The sequence below is a fragment of the Schistocerca cancellata genome, chromosome 4, assembly GCF_023864275.1.
Source record: "Schistocerca cancellata isolate TAMUIC-IGC-003103 chromosome 4, iqSchCanc2.1, whole genome shotgun sequence".
Taxonomy (NCBI): domain Eukaryota; kingdom Metazoa; phylum Arthropoda; class Insecta; order Orthoptera; family Acrididae; genus Schistocerca; species Schistocerca cancellata.
Genome location: NC_064629.1, coordinates 23,527,882 through 23,550,086, shown reverse-complemented (window position 1 = coordinate 23,550,086; position 22,205 = coordinate 23,527,882). Strand labels below are relative to the sequence as shown.

The following is a 22,205-nucleotide window of genomic DNA, read 5'->3' as shown; positions in this document are numbered from 1 at the left end:
CCACCACACACCACACCGCTTGTGGGCCAGGAAAGAGCTGGCATGCAGTTAAGCACAGTGTAGGGAGACAGGTCGTGTCCACAAGCTTGAATAAGAAAGCACATGCTGAAAGGTAGCCAAGCTCTATAGCTTTTGTTTTTGTACCTACTGATGATGCAGTGCTTCTGCCTTTGAGTGAGTCGTCTCCTTTATTCTTAAATAATTCGTAGTGCTACAGAATTGGAAGATGTAAGATAACAAAATTTCAGACAAAATGTCAATTTGACAATGCACAGCAAACTGTGGAATAGGCATGAAAAAATTTAGGTGAGATAAACAAACCTTTCTCATTGTTCAGTAAGAAATTTGTTTTCATCTCCAAGCAATCAGGATGTGAAGAGGAAATGCATATGAAAGGAATGCTGGAAATTAGAGGTACGAAGAGAGTTATATCAAGATCCATTAACATCAGTGCCTTGCCATATTCATATACAATTAGGCGACTGTTAATCTATATGGTAAATTGACTGGAAAGTAATTTATTGTGCTGCAAGAATTCTTGTGGACGCGATCTTGCAAGGGCAGTAGGGAATATTTACGTCACAGTAGGCAAAAGTGGGAAAATGGGCATAAGAGAACTACAACTATGGTGTGAACACTGCTTTTGGCCAATAGCTGGTGAAAATAACTTGCTTTTGCTTGATTCCTGGTCTGGATATAAAAATCGTACTCCTTTAGAGCAAACTATCACTCCTGAAAAGTGTGTGACATTGCTGTTCATACCATCTGGAACCACAGGACGAAGTCAACCTCTGGATTTTCGTTTTTTTCTGTGCCTGTAAAACATGTAATCACACTATCTGCAGCAACATCTTAAAGGATTTGGTTGCTTGCCATCACATTCCATCAGTTATCATCACTCAGTTACACCAATGAATTCTTTAAGAGTGGATGGCTAGCTGAGTGTCCTACACGGTTTGTAACTCCCTAGGAGTTCGCCTCCAATCTCGATGCTGCGAACCTGAGTTATCACTGTGACGCACCATTTTTCATTTGATCTTCGTGGTGCAAGTTCATGATTTGTTTTGAACATGTCTTTAATGTCAATGATGTCCATTTTGTGAAGTGTAATATATACATCCCATAAGGTTGATCTCTGCCCCCCCCCCCCTCCCCCCCCCCTCCCAACCCCCGTACATCTTCTGATTTTCTGTTGCCCTCCTGATGCACATAGTGAGCCATTAGCAGCTAATATTTTTCCTCCCATAATTGTTAACACAGCACTTTCAAATTAGCCTTACTAATGATTGAACTTGTGACTCTGCGCTCAAGGTATTCCTTGTGAGATCGATTCGAGATATGACAAATTTAGATGCTTTCAAGTTTCAGAAATTATGAAGTAACACTCACATAGCTGTATATCGATATTCTTTACAGGAAATACCATTTTTTCATGCAACATGCGATACTTAGTTATCTACATTTACAGAAAAAGACCAATATTGAAGAAAATATATTGCAAAATTGTTTGTCATCATATGAACCCCACTTGTAAACATCCATGCCCAATTCTTACATCAGTAAGTGAATGTTTATCATACTGTGTTGAAAATGTAATCTGTGCGAAAATCAAAGTAAAATAAAATGACAAAAACTAGTGTAACAGTACAACTTCATTAACCCTACATATCCATTAATGAACCTATAGTTGGACATGTTACTAGATAAATGTAAGTAAATAACATTTTACCAGACGAACCTTATGCTCCATCCTTAATGATCCCATGCTTGATACAACATTAAATCCTATTTTTTTCCTTCCTTCATTCGGAATACAAAGTCAAAAGCTCCCATGATTGTCCTTTTTCAATTTACATGTATGTAATAAATTGCAACAGCATTCAAATTTTGTGATTTGATTTTGAATTCTCTTTTTAGGTATTTTACGTCCAACAATCTTGACTGTAATAGTGATACAACTGAAACTGCACAGAAAGACTCATCTGAAGATAAAAACAATCCACCATCTGACAGTGTCCTGCAGTTGTATTCAGCAGTGAGTGAGAAATCTCTGTGTACAGATGAGCGAGGGAAACTAAGTGATGTTTCAGATCCAGTGGAGATGAGCAACTCTGCTTTTTTTGCCTTGAAAAGCAGAGAAATGGTCCAGTGTGATGTTGACTTAGAGGATTCTTTAACTCAGCCCAGCAGTCAGTTTACATCACAGTCAAGTAATTTAGAAACTCAAGCATCCCAGCGTAGTAACTCAGAAACTCAGTTCGATAGTGGAACAGGTACAAACAGTAGCATGTCAGAAGAACTTGAGAAACCCTTCAAACTGATTGGAATGCATGACAGCTTATCAGGAGAAATTGATGACTCGATGAAAACAAAGAGGACTTGTGAAGATACAGATAGTAAATTATTGACAGATGAGACAACCCCCATGGTACAGAAGAAACCCTTTACATCAGTATTTAAGTGGAGAAAAGTAGATGCAGAGATCATGGGAAACAAAATACCTGACGTAAGCGAAACATTAAGAGAAAACGATGGGACAACGATGTCAGATCAGCACATCAGCAAGGACAACAAAACTTCTTCATCCAATGAAAATGTTGCTTGTTATAATGTGGACCAGCGTTCTCAATTGAAGTCCCAGAAAGTTCAGTATGAGGTAAGAAAAATACTACTGCTATATGTTCAGTAGCCCACTGATGTGTTAGAATTGCTGTTTATTTCTGATATAAGATATATTACAAAATCTTGCAGCATTTCGTTTTCAAATATAATACTTCACTGTAATTTGATGAGACTTTTTCATCACCTGTAATGTTGACACCATGTAATTTAACTCCTATAAATATCGCATCATGTAGAGCAGTTTCTGCTAATGATAAGTTACTGCAGTCATAAAAGAGTGTGAAATATTGTACATTGTTGCAACATGTACATGATAAGGAGAAATACAATTCAAAAATAAGCAATGCATAAATCCAGTGACAGTGTTGCACACATAGCAACAACTAGCTAATGTTTAATGACAGTGCAAAGAAACATAGTGTATCCACACAAATGAAAATGTCTAGTGCTCAGAATAACTGCAAAATAGGTGGACTCAGAGCTCTGTGGCTGCATAAATTATGTCGTAGAAGTTATGGAAAAATTGTGTCTTCTGTTATCCCATTTGCTACTTTCGTGTGTGATACATCCCATTCGATAGCTCAGTTCTTCTCTGACTTAATTCATAACACCGACTTTGACGTAAGTACAACAGGGCAACAATCTTACACACTGTACACCAATCAGGCAGTATAGAAGTCAGCATGTTGATCACATGCTGCCTAAGTGAAAAGCAGACATTGTGAAATCTGTTTTGTACACTAAGTGATCAGTAACAGTGACCACCTTACCAGCCGGTGAGCCTGGCAGTGTGGGCAGATCAGTGCACAGCCCATTAATTTATAATGACATGGACTAGGCAGTCAGGAATTAACGAAAATTTAACCTGTTAGTGCACAAATTATTTTTATTATTTTTTTACATTTATTGCTTCTGTCTTGTTTGTTAGATTGAGTAAGAAGCATTTAAAATTAAAAGGTATTTTTTCCTTTCTAGTTTCATATAATACACCATACCATAAATGTAACCTTAAGCCCTTGTATTAACACGATTCACATTGTCCGTCGCACTTCACATAGTATAGACCGGGAACTGTCTGCTAGGCATGCCCGCTGGCAGAGGGCACGGCCGAATTCTCGCGTGTCCTCTGGTGGACGGGACTTTACTTGCGGCAACTACTGTCCGTGACACGCCGTGCTGATGTGCGCCTCCCACGATCTTTCTGGTGGCTACTGCACTCCTCCTCCTTCAGGGGGTGAAGCCACTGTGATCCACTGCGTTGGAAGGTTGAGCGTCGTGCAGTAGCGATGACCTCCACGTCCAGTGGAATGCTGGAGTCGGGGGGGGGGGGGGGGAGATCTGCCAACCCTCGAGCCGGAACCTTCGAATATGGTTGGAAGTGACCCACACGAAGAGGTTCCCGTCGTCCCACCACCGGAGCCCGGGACAGAACGGACGACAAGCTGTCGAACTCCGGATCCTGTTCCACCTCAGCAGGGGCAAGACCCAGTGGCAGGGACGACAGGGGCGGCACGACCACAGGAGAACCAGCCTCTTGAGAAACGGGGCCGGCTCTCGCCGGGGCATCTCTAACGATGCCGATGCCATGCTGGTGCTGGAACTACTGGAGGCCGCCGAGGCTGAGACCCATCCCAGTGTGGCGGAGTCACAGGTGGGAGGGGTGGTAGTGTCCCCTGAGAAAACAACACGGGTGCCAGCAATGGGAAGCCGGCGCCTGAGGGGTCGGAGGGTGAGTGCCCAAACATGGTCGTACCTGATTTTGGTGACGACGTACCTCCCGGTCCCCCACCTGCAAGATATAGAGCCAGCGGCCATTGCGGTGCAGTACCACCGCCAGTATCCAACGTGGATTGCGACCAAACCCACGTGTTGAAATATGTTTTCCCGGCTACAGTCCACAGTTGAAATATGGTTTCCCGACTACGACACAGTTGAAATATGCTATCCCGGACGAGCCACAAGTTGAAAATATGCTCACTATTTATTATTTACTTAAATTTGCCATATTTCCTGACAGTACCTTTTCCGTTAGATGTTTACACGGCGATATTAGTCTTGGCTTCAGTTGTCTAAGTATGATTCCACAATGCATCTTTGTCAGTTGCAGAATTGACGTGGTTCAACGTGTTTCCCTCATTTTGGTGTTTCAAATACCAATTCTTCAAATGTTGTTTCTTCTTATAGTTAATACAAAAAAAAAAAAATTACAGTACCACTTGTAATCAGTCTCTTCGCTATTCTTCGACACATTTGCTAATAGTATCAATATGCTTTCACTCTCAAAAATATAGGTAAATTAACATATCATAAGGCAAATTATAATAAATTCTGACAAAAAATATAAGAAAACATTCACAATTTGGTATCGACAAATACAGTAAAAAAAAAAATAACATAACTCCCAGATCCATTACAGCTGCTCCCCAGGGCTTTTGTTGTTATGGACATATACAACAAAATCCCGACCACACTCAGTAATGGATCTGTATTACACAATTGGTACATTAATGATGCAGTCTGATAACCTCTTCCAAATTTGGACTCTCTGAATCTGTGGACTTGTTACTGGCTGTTGTTGCAATGATCCTTCCCCATCAATCTCATACACAAAAAAATTCAAGTAAAGAAATTATTTGACATGACAAATATACATGGTATAAAACATACATGAGAAATATTCCAACATACAGCATACAGATTGAAAATAATAGAAAGGTAAAACTTCTGTGCTAGAATAAGATATCTACAACCACTTCTTTGGTCACACTGTGCCAACTGGTTCTTGAACATATATAGTGTAGTGCTTTTTTTATATATATTTGCCTTTTTATATTTTTTTTACTTCTGATTTTTTTAATTTTATTTTTGTTACTCATGTTTTTTTTTTCTTTTGTATATTTTTTTGCTTATGATTTTCTTTTTTTAGTACAGCTGAAGATACATCAGTATTATCTAAATTTTTTGCAATTATTTATGTGCACTTGCCTCTCTACTACAATATTATTACAAGTCACATTCTTGTGAAGATTACTTTCGCTCCCCACATCATCAGTATAAAGAACAATAAATTGCTCATATATCATGAGGCTTTATCAAATATTGCTTTTGAAACTTATACCCTTGCATGCATGTCCTCACATGCATGCCTTCACTCACAGGGAAGACTTAGCTTCCAAAAATTTGAAAAATTCAGAAATGCTCACTAGGGAGACCATTTTTTAATTTTTTTTTTAAGTAAAAATAAATCTTTCTCTCATTTTTTGTTACAACAGTGTTTTTTCATCAGTTTCAATTAACATGTGACTTCAAATTATTAATTTATACATGCAAATATACATACTTGGTTGTACAGGTAGTTTTTTTTTGTTCTAACAAGCATATTCCAGTGGAGGACTTTTGTTTTAGATTATAATAGGTTATTTAAATTTTGAAATTATGATTTCTATTTATATAGTTTCACTCCACTCTTTTTTAAACCACTACTAGAGGATTATTATATGCACTGATACTCCTTTCTATTATATTACATCCTTCCATGTTTTTCAGCTCTTTCTCAACAGCAGGTCTTTTTGATATTGCAATACTGTATGTTTTTATGAAAAATAGTTCATGAGGTTTTACCTGAAGCTCACACTGATAACCCTTTAGCCTACCAGATATGCCACTGAAAACATCACTGTATTCCCACAGCAGATTTTCTAACTGTTGTTTTTCCTCCCCAGATAAATTTTGTGTTTCTGAAATTTTCAAATTTACTAAATTCCCAAATTCAACTTAATCAGTATCAAATCTATGAGTTTCAATATTCTCCAGTCTATTTTCTTTTAATAAATTGATACTGTCAAAATTTCCATTACTCTGATCACCAAGTGTGTTCACAAAATTTGTCTGAATGTATTCCCTTTCACTAGTTTCTATCAAAAGTTTTCTTCCAACCCAATCAAATGCTGTATTTACTTTTACTATCCAATTCATACCCAAAAGAAAATCCTCATTAAATTCCTGAATTACAAAACATCCATGTGTGAACAACTTGCCTTCAATTAAAAATGTCACGAAAGCCTGGCTTTTTACCACTTTACTGCTCTTCCCAGTAGCACCTTTTATCTTTACCCCAACAACTGGCATTTCAACATAATCTTTCCCCGCTTTCAATTTCTTGCTTAACCTTTCAGATATTCCCGAGATCTCACTTCCTGTATCAATTAAACATTTACCAATCCATGACCCAATTTGAACTTTTATATAAGGACTGCAAAATTGACACTTTTCTCAGAACCTGTATCCTCATGTAATAAATCACTTTCAATTTCCCCAAACCTATACTTATCAGAATCATATGGTATACCATTACATGTATTATTTGTCACAGTTATAAAACTTGCACAAGATACAAAATTGTCATTAGTACTCTCTATTATCTCAAATAGCCAAGAATTTTCATCCAAATCACATTGTATACTGTTATCCTTCAGCTTTTCAAAAATAAAATATCTCATCTTTTTCCACCACTCAGGACATACAGTTTCTGTTGTGTCTAGACAAGACAGTCTAGACACAAGGCAAGGAAGCCGAAAGGGCATGCGTCAACTCACGCCGGCTGGCGTTAGGTCTGAAACAGGATACGTAATGAATGCTATAAAGAAAAGTACGTAGCTGCTGGAATACTTAACTTTAATCCATCATTTGTATACAGTATTCTTGATGATACAAGTGAGACTCTCTCTAGAAATTGTTAATGGCGCCTTGCTAGGTCGTAGCCATGGCCTTAGCTGAAGGCTATTCTAACTATCTCTCGGCAAATGAGAGAAAGGCTTGGTCAGTGTAGTCGCTAGCAAAATCGTCCGTACAACTGGGGCGAGTGCTAGTACGTCTCTCAAGACCTCCCGTGTAGTGGTGCTCGGTCTGCGATCACTGACAGTGACGACACGCGGGTCCGACAAGTACTAATGGACCGTGGCCTATTTAAAGCTACCACCTAGCAAGTGTGGTGTCTGGCGGTGACACCACAGTTTCACATACATTAATAAGCATGTTTCTAAAGTTCTTGTCGAAAGAAATAGTTTCACTGTTCAGCCATATATTCACAAGAAATGTGTGTGTATCATTAGTGTCTGTAAAAGTTTCACTTAGGCTAGAAGTTGTACATGTGTCATCGTTATTTGTGTAGTCAGATTCTTTACCAACAACATCAAAATTCACACTTTCACATACACCCTGCTTGTGAGCCTTATTCATCCTGGTAACATCCCTGGGAATTTCTATAACATTCTCACTATTTAATCCATTTTCAACAATGTGTATACCCAACTCCCTATTTAAACTAATGAAACACCTTACCTCAACATCATCATCAATCTCATTACTATCATTATCAACTTTATCATCAACATCATTATCATCATACATATTCAGGTCATATACATTCAAATTATTCCCCAAAATATAATTTCCCCTTTCTAAAGTTACCAGATCCCTTTCACCAATATTTTCATTCTCACAGCGTGCATTCTCTCTTTCATTCCCACACATCTCTGAACTACTACAAATTACATCATCTGACAAAGTGTTGTTCTTTTCTGCCCAAGTGTAAAACTCTGTTAAATTAAATGAATCACAATTACTTTTATCTACTGTATGTTCTTGTGTACTGAAAATTTTATCTGTATCAATATCATTATTTTCCTCTTGAAATTTCTTCAATAAGTAACAACTAATAACCTCATGTGATAGCTTAGGTTTGGAACTGTCATGTTTGTGTTTATGATAGTCACATCCATTGGTCCTTTCATCATGCTCACCTTCTGCCTCAACCTTGCGGACCTTCAAGGGGGCGTCTACTCGTTTTTTGTTTCCTGAATTACAACTTGTTCCTGCTTGAACTGCTGATTATGGTTCTGCCAATGCCTCTGATCCACATTTCTGTTCCCATTCCTATGCCAAACATTACCTGATTGTTGGTAGTTTCTATTGTACTGATCTCTAGCAAAATTTCTGTGATTTTGATCCCTAAAGTGTTCTCTATTTTGTTGATTTTTTTCCGAGAAAATGTTGTTCTTGTTTTGGATAAACATTATGGTCCTTCTTCTGAAAATTGTTATATCCCCCTGAATTTTGACTGACACCATGATAATTGTTTTGTTCCCTTTTTTGAAAGTTATCATTTCCCCAATTTTGACCATTACCTTTCTGAGTAAACCCACTGTGTGTTCTTGTTGTTACCCTATCCAACTTTTCAATATAATTGAGAAACTGCTCTACATTACTATCAGGACAATGAACTAAACTCAACTGCATTGCTGATGGCAATCTTCTCTTTAAGGTATCAATTTTGATCAAGTCATCCAAAGGTTTTGTTAAGTGAATAAGTTTTTGAAGTTCACTTTTGCAAAATTGTTTCATGCCCCCATCTGATTCTCTATAGTTTCTCCCATTCAAAAATTCACTTTTGATTCTAGTTTGTTTAAGATCATCCCAAAAATTTACCAGAAATTTTGATTCAAATTCTGAAAAGGTTATCCCCAAAGTTACAATCTGGTTTGCCCAAGTCAAAGCTTCCCCTTCCAAGAATTTTTTCACAAATTTAATTTTCATATCATCTGGTGAGTGAGGTAAAAAATAATCCTTACAATACTGTATAAAATCAACGGGATGTAAGGGTCCATCTACCGAAAAGTACTTCACTGGAATATTAGATACAAGATTGCATGTGTTGACATTGTAATTTTTGCTTTGAAATTCAATGTCAAAACTCAATTTTTTCGCTAAGTTCTTAGACAGATTTTTTTGTTTTCTAAATCATTGCACTCAACTTTTTTTTCTAAAGTAACCAAACGATTGTCAGTTTTTTGTTCTACAGTTTTTACTAAAACTTTTGTATTCTCATCCAAATTTTTAATTTCCCCTTTTATCTAATTAAAATCAATTACATTTCTTTCCCTATCTGCTAGTAACTCATTTTTTACAGTATTAATTTCACCGCTCAATTTAGCATCAATTTCATTTACTTTTGCTTCCACAGATTCAATTTTTTCCTCAACACTGCCAACTCTGTTCGAAAGATCACCCACTTGGGTATTGACTGCTTGGACTTGCAACAAAATGTTATCAATTTTTTTCATCCCAGTAAGTCTTATTGTCGTCAACTGATTGTTTAATTTCTTTCGTGAAATTTACAAGAAAACTTTTTAAATCAAACTGATCGGTTCTTTCTGTTACATTTGACCTGTCTTGATTTACAAAGTCTATTAAATTACTAGTTTCTACTTTAGGCACAATACTCTCGAAAATCTCATAAGTCATTGTGAAGAAAAAAATTTATACACAAGAATGCAAAACAAGATAAAAAGATTGTTTTAACAAAATACGAGGGTTTCGTGACTTATCTGGAACACACTACTACTGGTGCAAATCCACGTTTTCCATCCATGTGATTGTTGACCAAAATTCTTGAAATATTTTCTTCTGTCGAAAATTATATTTTTTGCCGAAACATTTCTTCTCCAAAACCTTTACTTCCCGATGAACACAAATACTGTAACACACATTCTGAAAAAACTGGTATTAACACACAAAAATTTTCTTCCTCGTAGCACTGTTGAAGATCTCGTGAACACAATATCCCGGCTGAGCCCCCAATTGAAATATGTTTTCCCGGCTACAGTCCACAGTTGAAATATGGTTTCCCGACTACGACACAGTTGAAATATGCTATCCCGGATGAGCCACAAGTTGAAAATATGCTCACTATTTATTAGTTACTTAAATTTGCCATATTTTGTGACAGTACCTTTTCCGTTAGATGTTTACACGGCGATATTAGTCTTGGCTTCAGTTGTCTAAGTATGATTCCACAATGCATCTTTGTCGGTTGCAGAATTGACGTGGTTCAACGTGTTTCCCTCATTTTCGTGTTTCAAATACCAATTCTTCAAATGTAGTTTCTTCTTATAGTTAATACAAAAAAAAAAAAAAAAACAGTAACATAATTCAAAATTATTTATGACGGCGACCTTCACATTGTTCTACCGTCAATACACTCCAAGAGTTAACTGCCGACTGACTACAGTCAAAGACGACTACAGCGTCAAAGATGTTTTACACAACACACAAGCTTCCACTTGTAATCAGTCTCTTTGCTATTCTTCGACACATTTGCTAATAGTAATCAATATGCTTTCACTCTCAAAAATATAGGTAAATTAACATATCATAAGGCAAATTATAATAAATTCTGACAAAAAATATAAGAAAACATTCACAATTTGGTATCGACAAATACAGTAAAAAAAAAAAAAATAACATAACTCCCAGATCCATTACAGTGTCCAGATCGACATACCCTGTGGAAAGCCGGGTACCCCATTTTGCGAAGTCTGGCGAGGACCAGGCCAGAGGAGCTGCAGCAGAGACCTAGGTCGGAGCCCGTGGAGGAGCTCTGCGGGGCTGCGTTCTCCCATCGGTGTGGTCCGGTATGCCATCAGGAAAAACGTCAATGCGTCCTCCGCAGGAAATTTGTGCACATACTTTTTCATCTGAGTCTTAAATGTGCACACCATGCGCTCGGCTTCCCCATTTGATTGTGGATGAAAGGGGGGAGAGTAAACGTGCCAAATACCAAAGAGCCTACAAAAATCCTGGAACGTCTGCGAAATAAACCGAGGTCCATTGTACGATACCAGGGTGACTGGCACGTCTTCCACAGTAAAGATTTTTGGAAGTGCCTGGATTGCAACTTCTGAAGTGGTTGAGGGGCAGTGAACCACATATGGGAATCGGAAATAAGCATCAATGACAATGAGCCAAAAGCCATTGAGAAACGGGCCCGCAAAATCTATGTGAACATGTTCCCATGCCTGGGTTGCAGGCAGCCATGAAGAGAACGCTGACCTGGGGAAAGCCTGTTGACTCGCACACTTGGAACAGGCGGCCACCAAGTGCTCAATTTCTCTGTCAATACCGGGCCAGTACACGTGTCTGCGAGCCAAGGTTTTAGTACGGGAAACACCCCAGTGCCTCTTACGTAATAACGTGAGGACCTTCCTTCGCAAACTTGCAGGAACAACCACACGAGGAGCTATATCGTCGGTAGCCAGAAGGAGAACTCCTTCCAAGACTGAGAGGTGGTCTCGTAGAACAAAATAATTACGAAGAGGATCCGAGGCCCGACCTGGAGGTCGGGATGACCACCCCTGCTGAACGAGGCGAACTACTTGCCGGAGAACTGGGTCAGCTGCCGTTTCCCTGGCGACTCTAGAACTAGTGATCGGGAAGCCATCGACCACTTGGCGGGACGCCACATCCAAATGAAAACACACAATCTAAAAAAACATGAGTACAAAATACAAATCAAAAACAACACTAAATAGTTGGTATGATAAGCAGCAAACCATTCAACACAGGGTCCCACATTACATTTCTTGCACTGTGCTCGTGCTGCCGTCTTACAATTTTTTTCAACACATTGTTGTCTTTTGCATTGCTATGTTTTCACAAGTGAGTGCTGCTGTTGTGGATAGGAGGCAACCCGAGCAAGACAGAGGAAACAGCTTTACTGAGGTCAGGATGAAGCACCTCTTCTTTCTTCTGGATGTGGGTTGTGAGTGCTGACGGTGACTGGAATAGAGCGGCAGACCTCTAGTAAGACGTCCTAGAATGAATTAGACTTTTATTCATATTAGGCACAGAGATGCGCTCGCTGCTGGACTGTAGGCCGTTGGCCCCAAGATGATGTAATGAGCTGCAGAAACTCAGCAAGCTGCCATCAGCAGTACTGCCTTGGCAATGACGTGCGTAGGCAGTGTAACCTGCTGATGTCAGCAAGATTACAGTAGGTGACAGGGACTGTACACTGCAGTCAATGAGTGGCAGCCATGTCTGGGCTGCTCTTGTGCCTCGGGCTGTGGAATACGGCACAGGAAAGGATGATACTCGTACTGAAGGCCCCAGCACGATTAACCTCAAAGGCATGTTTATGCCAACTCGAACACGTCCCACCAGGGAAGTGGTTGCCCTCTGGAGGTAGTCACCCAGTAGGTGACTCGGCAGTGTGAACATATCAGGTAGCTCACATACAATCTTCTGCTCACGCAGATGCCTGTAGCTTCTGGAACCTAAGTACAGAGTAGGTAACTGGCAGAATCATTTGTACTGCAAACCGTCTTCGTCTCAAAGTTAGAGGTTGACGCCGATGATATAGCTCGGCGTCACAAACCTGGGTACTGTCTGAAAACATCTGAGTGCACTGGTAATGCGCATCCATACTTGCAACTCAGAACCAAACCAGTACATAAAGCTTAGCTGTATCAGTGTTGTTCTTGACTGTTGATATACGATAAAACAATGGCTACATCTGTTCGCTTGGTTCTACTATGTGCTGCCATTAATTCTTGCTGCAGCTACCACAGGCCACTTAGGAACTGTCATTGAGGTAGCAACATAGGACTTAATTGTTCTCATACTGCATGATGTATGGTCTCCGGAAATGCTGTCACCTCTATCCTTACAGCACCTAGGCTGTCTGCCAGAGACCACAGCAGCCTCTACGGCCACTCTCCCACCCAATAAGTTTAGTCGAGCCTGTACTTTATCCATATCCCCATTACTAGTTCCCGGAGCTGCCTAAATGTATCCTGTCAATTCCATAGTTAATTCTCATATCAGTCTGGTTCGATATATATTGCTCCAAATTTTCCAACTACATGGCATGCCATTCCATAGTTTCTCTGTTAGTATTTGTTACTCCCTGCACTTGTACCAGCTTGCTGTTTAGTTCCTGAATGTTGTCACCATCTGCTTTACCAAACTCCATCTTCAATAACATTCCACTTGCATTTAACCATCCCCTCTTCCATTGCAACAATGTGCACGGCACCTGATCAATCACTTGATGCAATTGATCCCCTAACCACTCAAACGAAGCCTCAATCCTGTATGCCTCTAATATTACTTCCCTCGCAGCTTTGAAATACTGCCCTATTAATGTTTCTTCATATATCATTTATTACTTCCCTTGTGTTGTAGGTTAGCATTAATATTTACTGGTGGCTAGTTAGCACTACGTCCTCCTGCCAGAAAAACTGCACTCCCAGTTCAAGTTTTTTGCCCCGTCACGTATCCGCGACGTCTCCATCAAAGAGGTGCAGTATCATCAAAATTGTCATACTCATTCTGGACGTTCTTGGTGGTAACATCATCTGGGGACAAGGAATTCACATCACTCTCTATACCTTAACTCATAAGATGCAAAGTGTACACGACACAGTACAACATCAACATCAAATCACTATAGCACACTCCTGTTCACTTAGAAACTAAACATTTATCACAAAAACTTAAAAAAATGTGATATTGGCATATATTTTACCCCTAAAACTACTTCATATATCCTGCGCAATCGGTATCTGTTTGAGTGATCTGAGTGCATAAGGCTCTCCTCGTACCTTCCACTCGCCAGTTTCCATTTCCTTCTTAGCTTTAACTTTTCTTGCTGGAACAATACTGGCATGTGTGGGAAAGTGTGTAAAGTTCCCTTAAATGGCTCAAAGTGTCCTACATGAACTATGGAAGCTATTGTCACCAACTGTAACTTCATATTCACAGGTGATATCTATGACTTGATATGACCATTGATGTGGCCCTTCAGTGTGTAGGGATGCACCAGCATAACTCATTGACTGATTCTATTCTCAGATAGTTTACCAACATGTTGTCCCTCCTGCTTTTGCCACACAAGTACTTCTGTATTCACTTGTAATGTTATGCATATGTAGCCGAGTGATTTGGCTGTCTAGAATTGGTACAAGAGGACAAGAGGAGGAGAAGTTGTTTCTGCATCTGAACGCTAATTGACAATCCGGGGGCATGTCATGGCCTCTCCAGGTGAGCCCAAGAGTAGATGTGACAGCGAAGGGCTGGATGAGGGGTACATCCCTGTACAGGAAATTTTGATGATAGTAAATCACTTAGAAGAAGAGATGATGCACCTGCAATGGCAGAGTGTCAGACAGGCAGAAGGATGGCATCTTTCAGCTCTTAGAAATCTGACAAATAAAGCAAATCTGGATACATTGGCAGTCTCCGATAAATGAGGCGCGCATCCAATGAAAGAACAATATTTTCAATATCTTTAAAACTAAAGAAGACTAAACATTTTCATGATGGGAAGTGCTCAAGTTTGTGACGAAGCAAGCTAGGATCTTTTTACTTCCTCTCTTGTTTTGCCATCTGCCTCCTTAAATTCATTTTATTTTCATTTTTGCCTGGTGAATATTTTGTGTATTGTGATCACAAAATAGATTCAGTTTTTCACACGTCTTGGATGACTGTTTAGCTTCAGGATTCTGCTACCATTCTCTTATTTAATTCCAAAGTAATTACCAAGTTTGTTGTTTGTATAACTATATCTGTTAATTTCATTATTTAAGCAAATGATTCGGCCTAACCCTTGTAGTAGAAGAAATTGTTAAAAAGAAGGAATTTTTATATATATTTAGTTACTTGAATGAGTTATGTTTTAATTGGAATTTCTGTAACTTTAACATCAAACAATGAATAGAGTCAGTGCCTGTTATTGTGAGGATATATATAGACCCCAATTTCGGTCCCGAGACAGTCAGTCCACGGCCGATTTTCAGACGAGAAACCTGTATTGGTTAGATCAACAACAATGCATCAACTTAACTGTGAAATAAGTGTAACACAAATAGGTCGTATGTTAAAATAATGAAATTGTCTGTTCAATAGCGTCACATGTACCGTATTATTCCGCAAGAGCTGTGTGGTTAGGTTTTTACTGCTCGTAGATGTTCAACGGTAAACTATTGTAGCAGTATGCCGATATTTGCCTGCAAACTATGAATGAGGCTTATCAAAAGTGAACCGATAGTGAACTGGCCATATAACTATGTAATATTGTGAGGTTGTGAACAGTAAAAGTAAAGAACTGTGAAATGCAACTGTGCAAGTATCAGCTACATCATTTACAGCAGTTAGTGTTGAACTTCCAGCCCCCCTTTTTTCGGCCAGTATAACAATGCAGTATGTCAACACTGAGGACTATCATAGAAGAAATAAAGCAGGCGAATGTCACAAGTTGAGTCAAATAATGTCTGTAGAACTTAAGAATGATTTATATTTGTTGGGGGTGGTATTCAGCCACCATAAAAGTAGACAGTGGCAGAACACCAATGGAGTTAAGTGAAGAGAGATTTTTTTGAGTGGTACACTCAAGGAAGCTATTCTGGACCCTTTGTTGAGTTCTTGAAGATGTGAGATCTGCCTGTGGTATCATGTGGTATTTGGTCATGTGGGTGATAGATTATGGGTGGTGAATGGCCGCTACAAGACTTTAACTTCTAGGGCACATTTACATGAGTTCTGGAAGAAGGCAGACCTGCCTGAGGTAGTGTGAATTATTCAGTCATGTAGGTGATGGATTCTGGGTGGTGAACGGCTACTACAACACTCGATAACTTTTTCTGGTTGCCTTACAGAACTGAGAATAGACAGAGCATGTTTTCCTACTTGTTATCTCCCGTGTTATTATGTAAATTGGCATACTGACTTTGACCTCTGTATTATTTTGAGCTGGCAGATATTTTGTGTATTGTGATCATGGCATATATTTAGTTTTTCACACATCTTGGATGACTGTTTAGCTTCATGATTCTGCTAGCATTCTCATAACGCTCTCAACACAGCTTAACTCCACTTGATAAGGTTGTTTTCTGTCTATATTTTAATTTGATATCATAGGAACACTGTCTGTTTATTTGTTTTACTTTCTTGAATAAACATTATTCAACATAATTCTCTGTCATCCACATCAATTACAGACATTAGAACTGTTTTTATCAATTATTCATTTATCTTTTATTTTATGTGTGTCTTTGTTTCATTAATTTACAATTGTGCCCAATGCATAGACTATTTGACTGCAGGATCATGGCTTCAGGTTATTATTTGCAGCAAGATAGTTGCTGGGCATGAAAGCAGATATGTAGGGTTCAACTCTACAACATTACTGATCTGTACTTTTTTAAGGAGATCCTTGCATTGCCCAGTTACCTGTGGCGTGAGCAACAGCAGGTAAAGTCACAACTGGTTTGCTTGTATGGGATGCTGTCTTGAAAGCAACTACTTTAGCAGAAAACCTTTAGATAATGTCGCACACTGTTTTCACACATTTCCACACATCTCATAATATCTTCACAAACTACTTCGCCAAATCTCCATTTTTCTCAACTTTGGGCTTAACCACTTTAAAGGGCGGAGATGTATTTCTACTGTATACCACTTTGTACCACGAAACCCCAAAGGTGTCATGTCCTTTAGAATTGTACGCAGTTATGACATAAGGTAGGGAAATATCCCAGTTGTTGTGATGGCTGTTCACATAACAACATGTTACTGACAATGTGATGGATATGTTCCATTCTTCCATTTTATGGCAGAATGGACTAGTTCTTAGGTTTTGGATTTGCAGTTTGTACAACAGCTTAATTAATTTGGATATGAAGTTGGTGCTCTGATCTGTACTTACTGTGTTGATAACGCGAAACTGCAATAACCAGTTGTTTACCATTGCCTGTGCCACCAACTTGCTTGTTTATTCGGGATCGCAGCTGTCTCCACATAACATGAAAGGTGGTCTATGATGCTTAACACATAGCAATTTCCCTGTGGTGTTGGGTTGAATGGACCCAAAATACACATTCCCACCATTTCCAGTGACAGCAGTATGCAATGATGACCGAGATCAATATGTTGTACAAGTGGTACACAATTATTCACATGCTGGTCAATGTCCTGTCTCCGTGTCCTCTACCAATATTGCTCAGCTATTAGACGATCATTTGTCCTGTGCCTTCCACGATTTGCTAACACACAATCTTGAGCTTCCTTCAGTACTTTGTCCTTCAAAGATGTGGGTACCATAACGCATAACCCAAACATCATCATTCTACACAACAGCCTGTTGTCCTTCACAAAATACAGCTGTGTACTAAATAACTGGCAGTCTGCAACAGAAGTCTGCTCCTCTTGCCACCTTGGAGGGCTTTACCAAGCACTTGTATGACCCCGGTCTTTATGCTCAAGCCATCGGCATTACTTTGTGTCATGCCAGGTTTGTGTACTACCTCATAATCAAACTCAGTCAACCTTAGTGCCCAACGTGTTGATCTGCTTGAAGTATTCTTCAATTCTAATAACCACTTTAACACCACATGATCTGATCTGATACAACTTGATCTGATACAACTTTAAATTTTGTACTGTACAGGTAGTGAAGGAAGTAGATAATACCATATGAGACTTAGCCTGTCTTTCTCCGTGGCTGAGTAATTTTGTAAGGCTTTATTCAACTGCCTTGATGCATATACTACTGGGTGTTTCGTGCAATTTATATCCTAACTAAGAACACAAAGTCTGTAGAGAAAATAACCGAACATTTTGAGTTATGTGCTAGTGGAGATATTTAGTAACATGCAGTTGACAGCACTACCTTGTGCATCACCTCCTTTGTAACCACATGTCTTTGGAATGTTGGTATCTTTTTTATTTTCATGATATTGTTATTTAAGTGCAATGTGTTTCAGTGTTCATGGCGATTTCTTTAATGTGCTGTTCTCTGTAACTGTGATGAAATGTAAAATTTTCCATGAAATTAGGAAAACTTAAGTGGTTGTCAGTCAGTTGAACATGATCCTTCACCAGGAAGCCCTTCCGCTTCAACTGATGATGCCGCTGTTCAGAAAAGGTGAAACAGTGAACCCTGTAGGCTATCAAGGCATTTTGCAACAGCTACTTGAAAAATTTGCAGAAAGAGAAAATACTTGTGGTGAGACAATTCATGGTTCTTGCACCACAACAATGTGCCTGAACACTCAGCTTTGTCAGTTTGTCAGCTTTGTGCTAAAAATCAGTGACTCTCCTCCTGTATTCTCCTGACTCACCAGAGGCTATTTTCAGAGTGTCGAATGGCATCAAAGCAAATTCGTCATAGACCTGTAAGAAAATATTTCTTAAGATACTATGTTAAACATCGGTAGCAGAAGTAAACCATTCACTTGATATTTGTACCCCATCAACAAGGTTGAAACCTCTCTTTTTAAATCCCTTTCATTCTTCAAATGTAACAATATTTTCTGCTTACTTAAAGGATATATAAAAGCTATCAAGGAGTGCTTTGCAAAATGGTGACGAACCCCCCTCCCCCTGCGCCTGCGGGTCTGGGGTTTAGAATAGGCCCAAGGTATTCCTGCCTGTCGTAAGAGGCGACTAAAAGGAGTTTCACACATTTCGGCCCTATAAGTGTAGGTCCCATTTTATGGATTGACCTACCACTTTCCAAATTCCACAGAAGTGTGGGCCGTATTGGGAAGGACATCTTACATGGTGCACGGGTTGTCCATTGTGCCCTTAGATTCAATCTCCTGCACCTCTTGTCATCATGGCTTTGCATCTCAATTATTTGGGGGAGGACACTTTCCGGGTTATGTCATCTTCTTCCGTTGTGTCCTGTCCTGTTTCACCCCCATGACAATATTGGACTTCTCTGCACACAATATCCAGCCCGGTAGCCAGTCCATTGTGGTGGAGCCATCATCTACCCATTTGGTGGTAGCCCCCTGACAACACAGGGATCGCACTGCCGATGCCTGAGCTGTAAACTCCCCTCGTATGCCAAGGAGTAGATGCCCATCTTAAGGGGGAAACTGGACTCGCAGCAAGGGCCATCGTGACAGGTGGCCTTTGTTGTGGCTGGGTGGCTCCCGTGGGGAGAGCCCCTGATTGGAGTGGGTGGCATCAGGGCAGATGACCTGCAATTAAGCGGACTAAGTCATCTTTTGCTGGGGACTGAATGGCCCCAGCAGTCTCTAAGAAAGGAAGGGTTGATTACAATGCTGACAGGTATGACCCTAAATCATTCCCCTCCCTAGCAACATCTTGGGAGGAACATAGGGCTTCAGAGAGACAGGATCCTTATTTGCCACATTACTTAGTTGCATGATGAGTACTCCTTTCTAGAAACGAAGCATCTGTTTTTTGTTGAGCACCTGGAGGATAAGTTTGGGGAAGTGACAGCACTGTCCAAAATGCGCAGTGGGTCAGTTTTGATTCAGACGGCATCCTCAACCCAGTCGCAGGCATTACTAGCCTGTGACAAGCTGGGTGATATTCCTGTTTCGGTCACTCCCCACAAAAGCCTCAATATGGTCCAGGGAATTATTTTTCATTGCGACCTCCTGTTACAGCCCGATGACAAGCTACGTGCCAATTTAGAACGGTGGGGTATTCATTTCGTCTGGCGTGTTTGCTAGGGACCCAGAGACAATAGAGTTGCCACCAATGCCTTCATCTTGGCCTTTGAGGGTGATTCATTACCTGAAAAGGTCAAGGTGATGGTGTATTGATGTGATGTCGAACCCTATGTCCCTCCCCCTATGCGGTGCTTTAAGTGCTGGAAATTTGGGAACTTTTCCTCCCGGTCCCCTTCCAGTGCCACATGTAGAGACTGCGGACATTCGCTGCATCCAAATACTCGATGTGCACCTCCTCCCACCTGTATGAACTGTGGACAGCATCACTCCCCTTGCTCACCGAACTGCCCGGTACTCCAAAAGGAGCGCAAAATTATGAAGTACAAGACTGTGGACAGGTTATCTTACCATGAGGCTAAACTCAAATATGAAATATTTACTATCAAAAACAGTCTTGATCACAATTTATTTATTACGGTGACCGGTTTCGACCACTACTGTGGTCATCTCCAGACCAGTGATTTACCACCAGAAGGAGGTTCTTACTCATTGGTCTGAAGATGACCACGGTAGTGGTCGAAAGCGGTCACCGTAATAAATAAATTGTGATCAAGACTGTTTTTGATAGTAAATATTTGTAACACATTGATCACTGTTCACACCCACAATGTATTCAAAAGTAATCAAATATGAAAGACTATACCCTGTTCCCATGCTATCTTCTTATGCTGCCGCCGCGACGGCATCGCCATCAATGGTGCTGTTTTACACCCATCATCTAAGGTTGCTCCAGTGGACCCTCAGGGCCACCCATCTTCCTCCACCATCCAGTTGGCTGGGGGCACGTCTTCTTCCTTTACTCCCAAAGCTTCTACTTTGGAAGCATTGCCCCCCAAAATGCCAGGACATCGGTTCCCTCCCCCCTGCTGGAGAAGCAACGGCCTCCTCTGGCTCCTCTTATGTGGAAGGGGTCCCTTGGGACTCTTACCTTCCACAGTCCCCCCCAGTGGTCCAGTGGACACCAGCCAGTGGTTGAAAGAGCCACTGGCTGTGGTCGAAAGGCTTCAAGGTCTTCCTCTGGCCCTGAAGGTACTTAGGTACTTCCAAGAAGCCCTCCCAGCAAACTCCTAAGGAGCAGCGAGAGGGCAAAACCTCAAAGAAAAGGTCCACTAAGAAACAGGAGCTTCCAGTGCCCCCTACACCAGCACTCCCCCATGGCTCTGCATCCAAGAACAAGGTGGAGATTCTGGCATCGTCTGTGGACCTAGATGTCGCCAACGCCTCGGATGCAGTGGTACTGAATGCCGACACTCAACCAGTGGCGACAGGTGATGCTGAGGCCTAATTTGCCTCCTTGGTCACTCCATGCCACCCCAGACAACAGAAAGCGTCATTCTCCAGTGGAACTGGAGTGGTTTTTTTATCCCACCTGGCTGAGTTACATTAACTCTTAAGCAGTACACCTGCTTTCTGCATTGTCCTTAAAGAGACCTGGTTTCCAGCAATGCGAACCCCTGCACTTTGTGGCTACCAGCTGTATTACAAAAACTGTTCTGTATTTTCGTCCATACCTCTGTCTGTAGCAAACCTGTGGCTCTTCGGACACCTTTAGAAGCTGTGGCTGTCAGGGTGAGGACAATGCAGGAAATTACCATCTGTAGCATCTACCTCCATCCAGATTGTGAAGTATCATCCCATGTTTGGCTGCACTCATTTCACAACTCCCCGCTCCCACCCTTCTTCTGGGTGATTTTAATGCCAATAACCCTTGGTGAGGTGGAGCTGAGATTAATGCCGTGGCAAAGATGTTGAGGACCTACTAACTCACCTGGAACTTTGCCTCCTAAAAACAGGTGTCCCCACAAATTTCAGTGTGGCATATGACACATATTCGGCCATTGATCTCTGGGTTTGCAGTCTTGGCTTTCTCCAGTCTATCCACCGGAGAGCACATAACAACTTGTGTGGTAGTGACCACTTTCAACTCTTCCTGCCCCTACCGCAGTGTCCCTCATCTCGACACTTGCCCAGGTCGGTTCTTCCCAAGGGTGATCAGCAATGCCTCGCTCCTCCGATTGTCCCTAGTGGAAGTCAGTGCCTTGGTGGTCGCCGGAAATCGTTGCGGCCATTAGAGACTGTAGGTGGGCCCTCCAATGCCATAAGTGTCAGCCCTCCCTGAGGAACCTTAATGCCTTCAAATGGCCCCGAGCACAGGTTCGCCTCTTCATCAAACGAAGGAAGCACGAGTGTTTGGAACACTATGTCTTCACCGTTGGAACATGAACCTCTCCCTCCCAGGTTTGGACCAAGCTCCACCAA

The 22,205-nt window shown here is 40.7% G+C and overlaps 1 protein-coding gene across 2 annotated transcripts in view; it reads left to right on the top strand.

The window, feature by feature from the left end:
* The window catches only part of LOC126184891 (exonuclease 1), a 171,329-nt gene that overhangs the window by 118,778 nt on the left and 30,346 nt on the right, over nucleotides 1-22,205 (top strand). For both annotated transcript variants that reach the window (XM_049927522.1, XM_049927521.1), the window contains one exon: nucleotides 1,918-2,656. In XM_049927522.1, coding sequence (XP_049783479.1) covers nucleotides 1,918-2,656 — 739 coding nt within the window. The remainder of the gene's footprint in view (nucleotides 1-1,917; nucleotides 2,657-22,205) is intronic.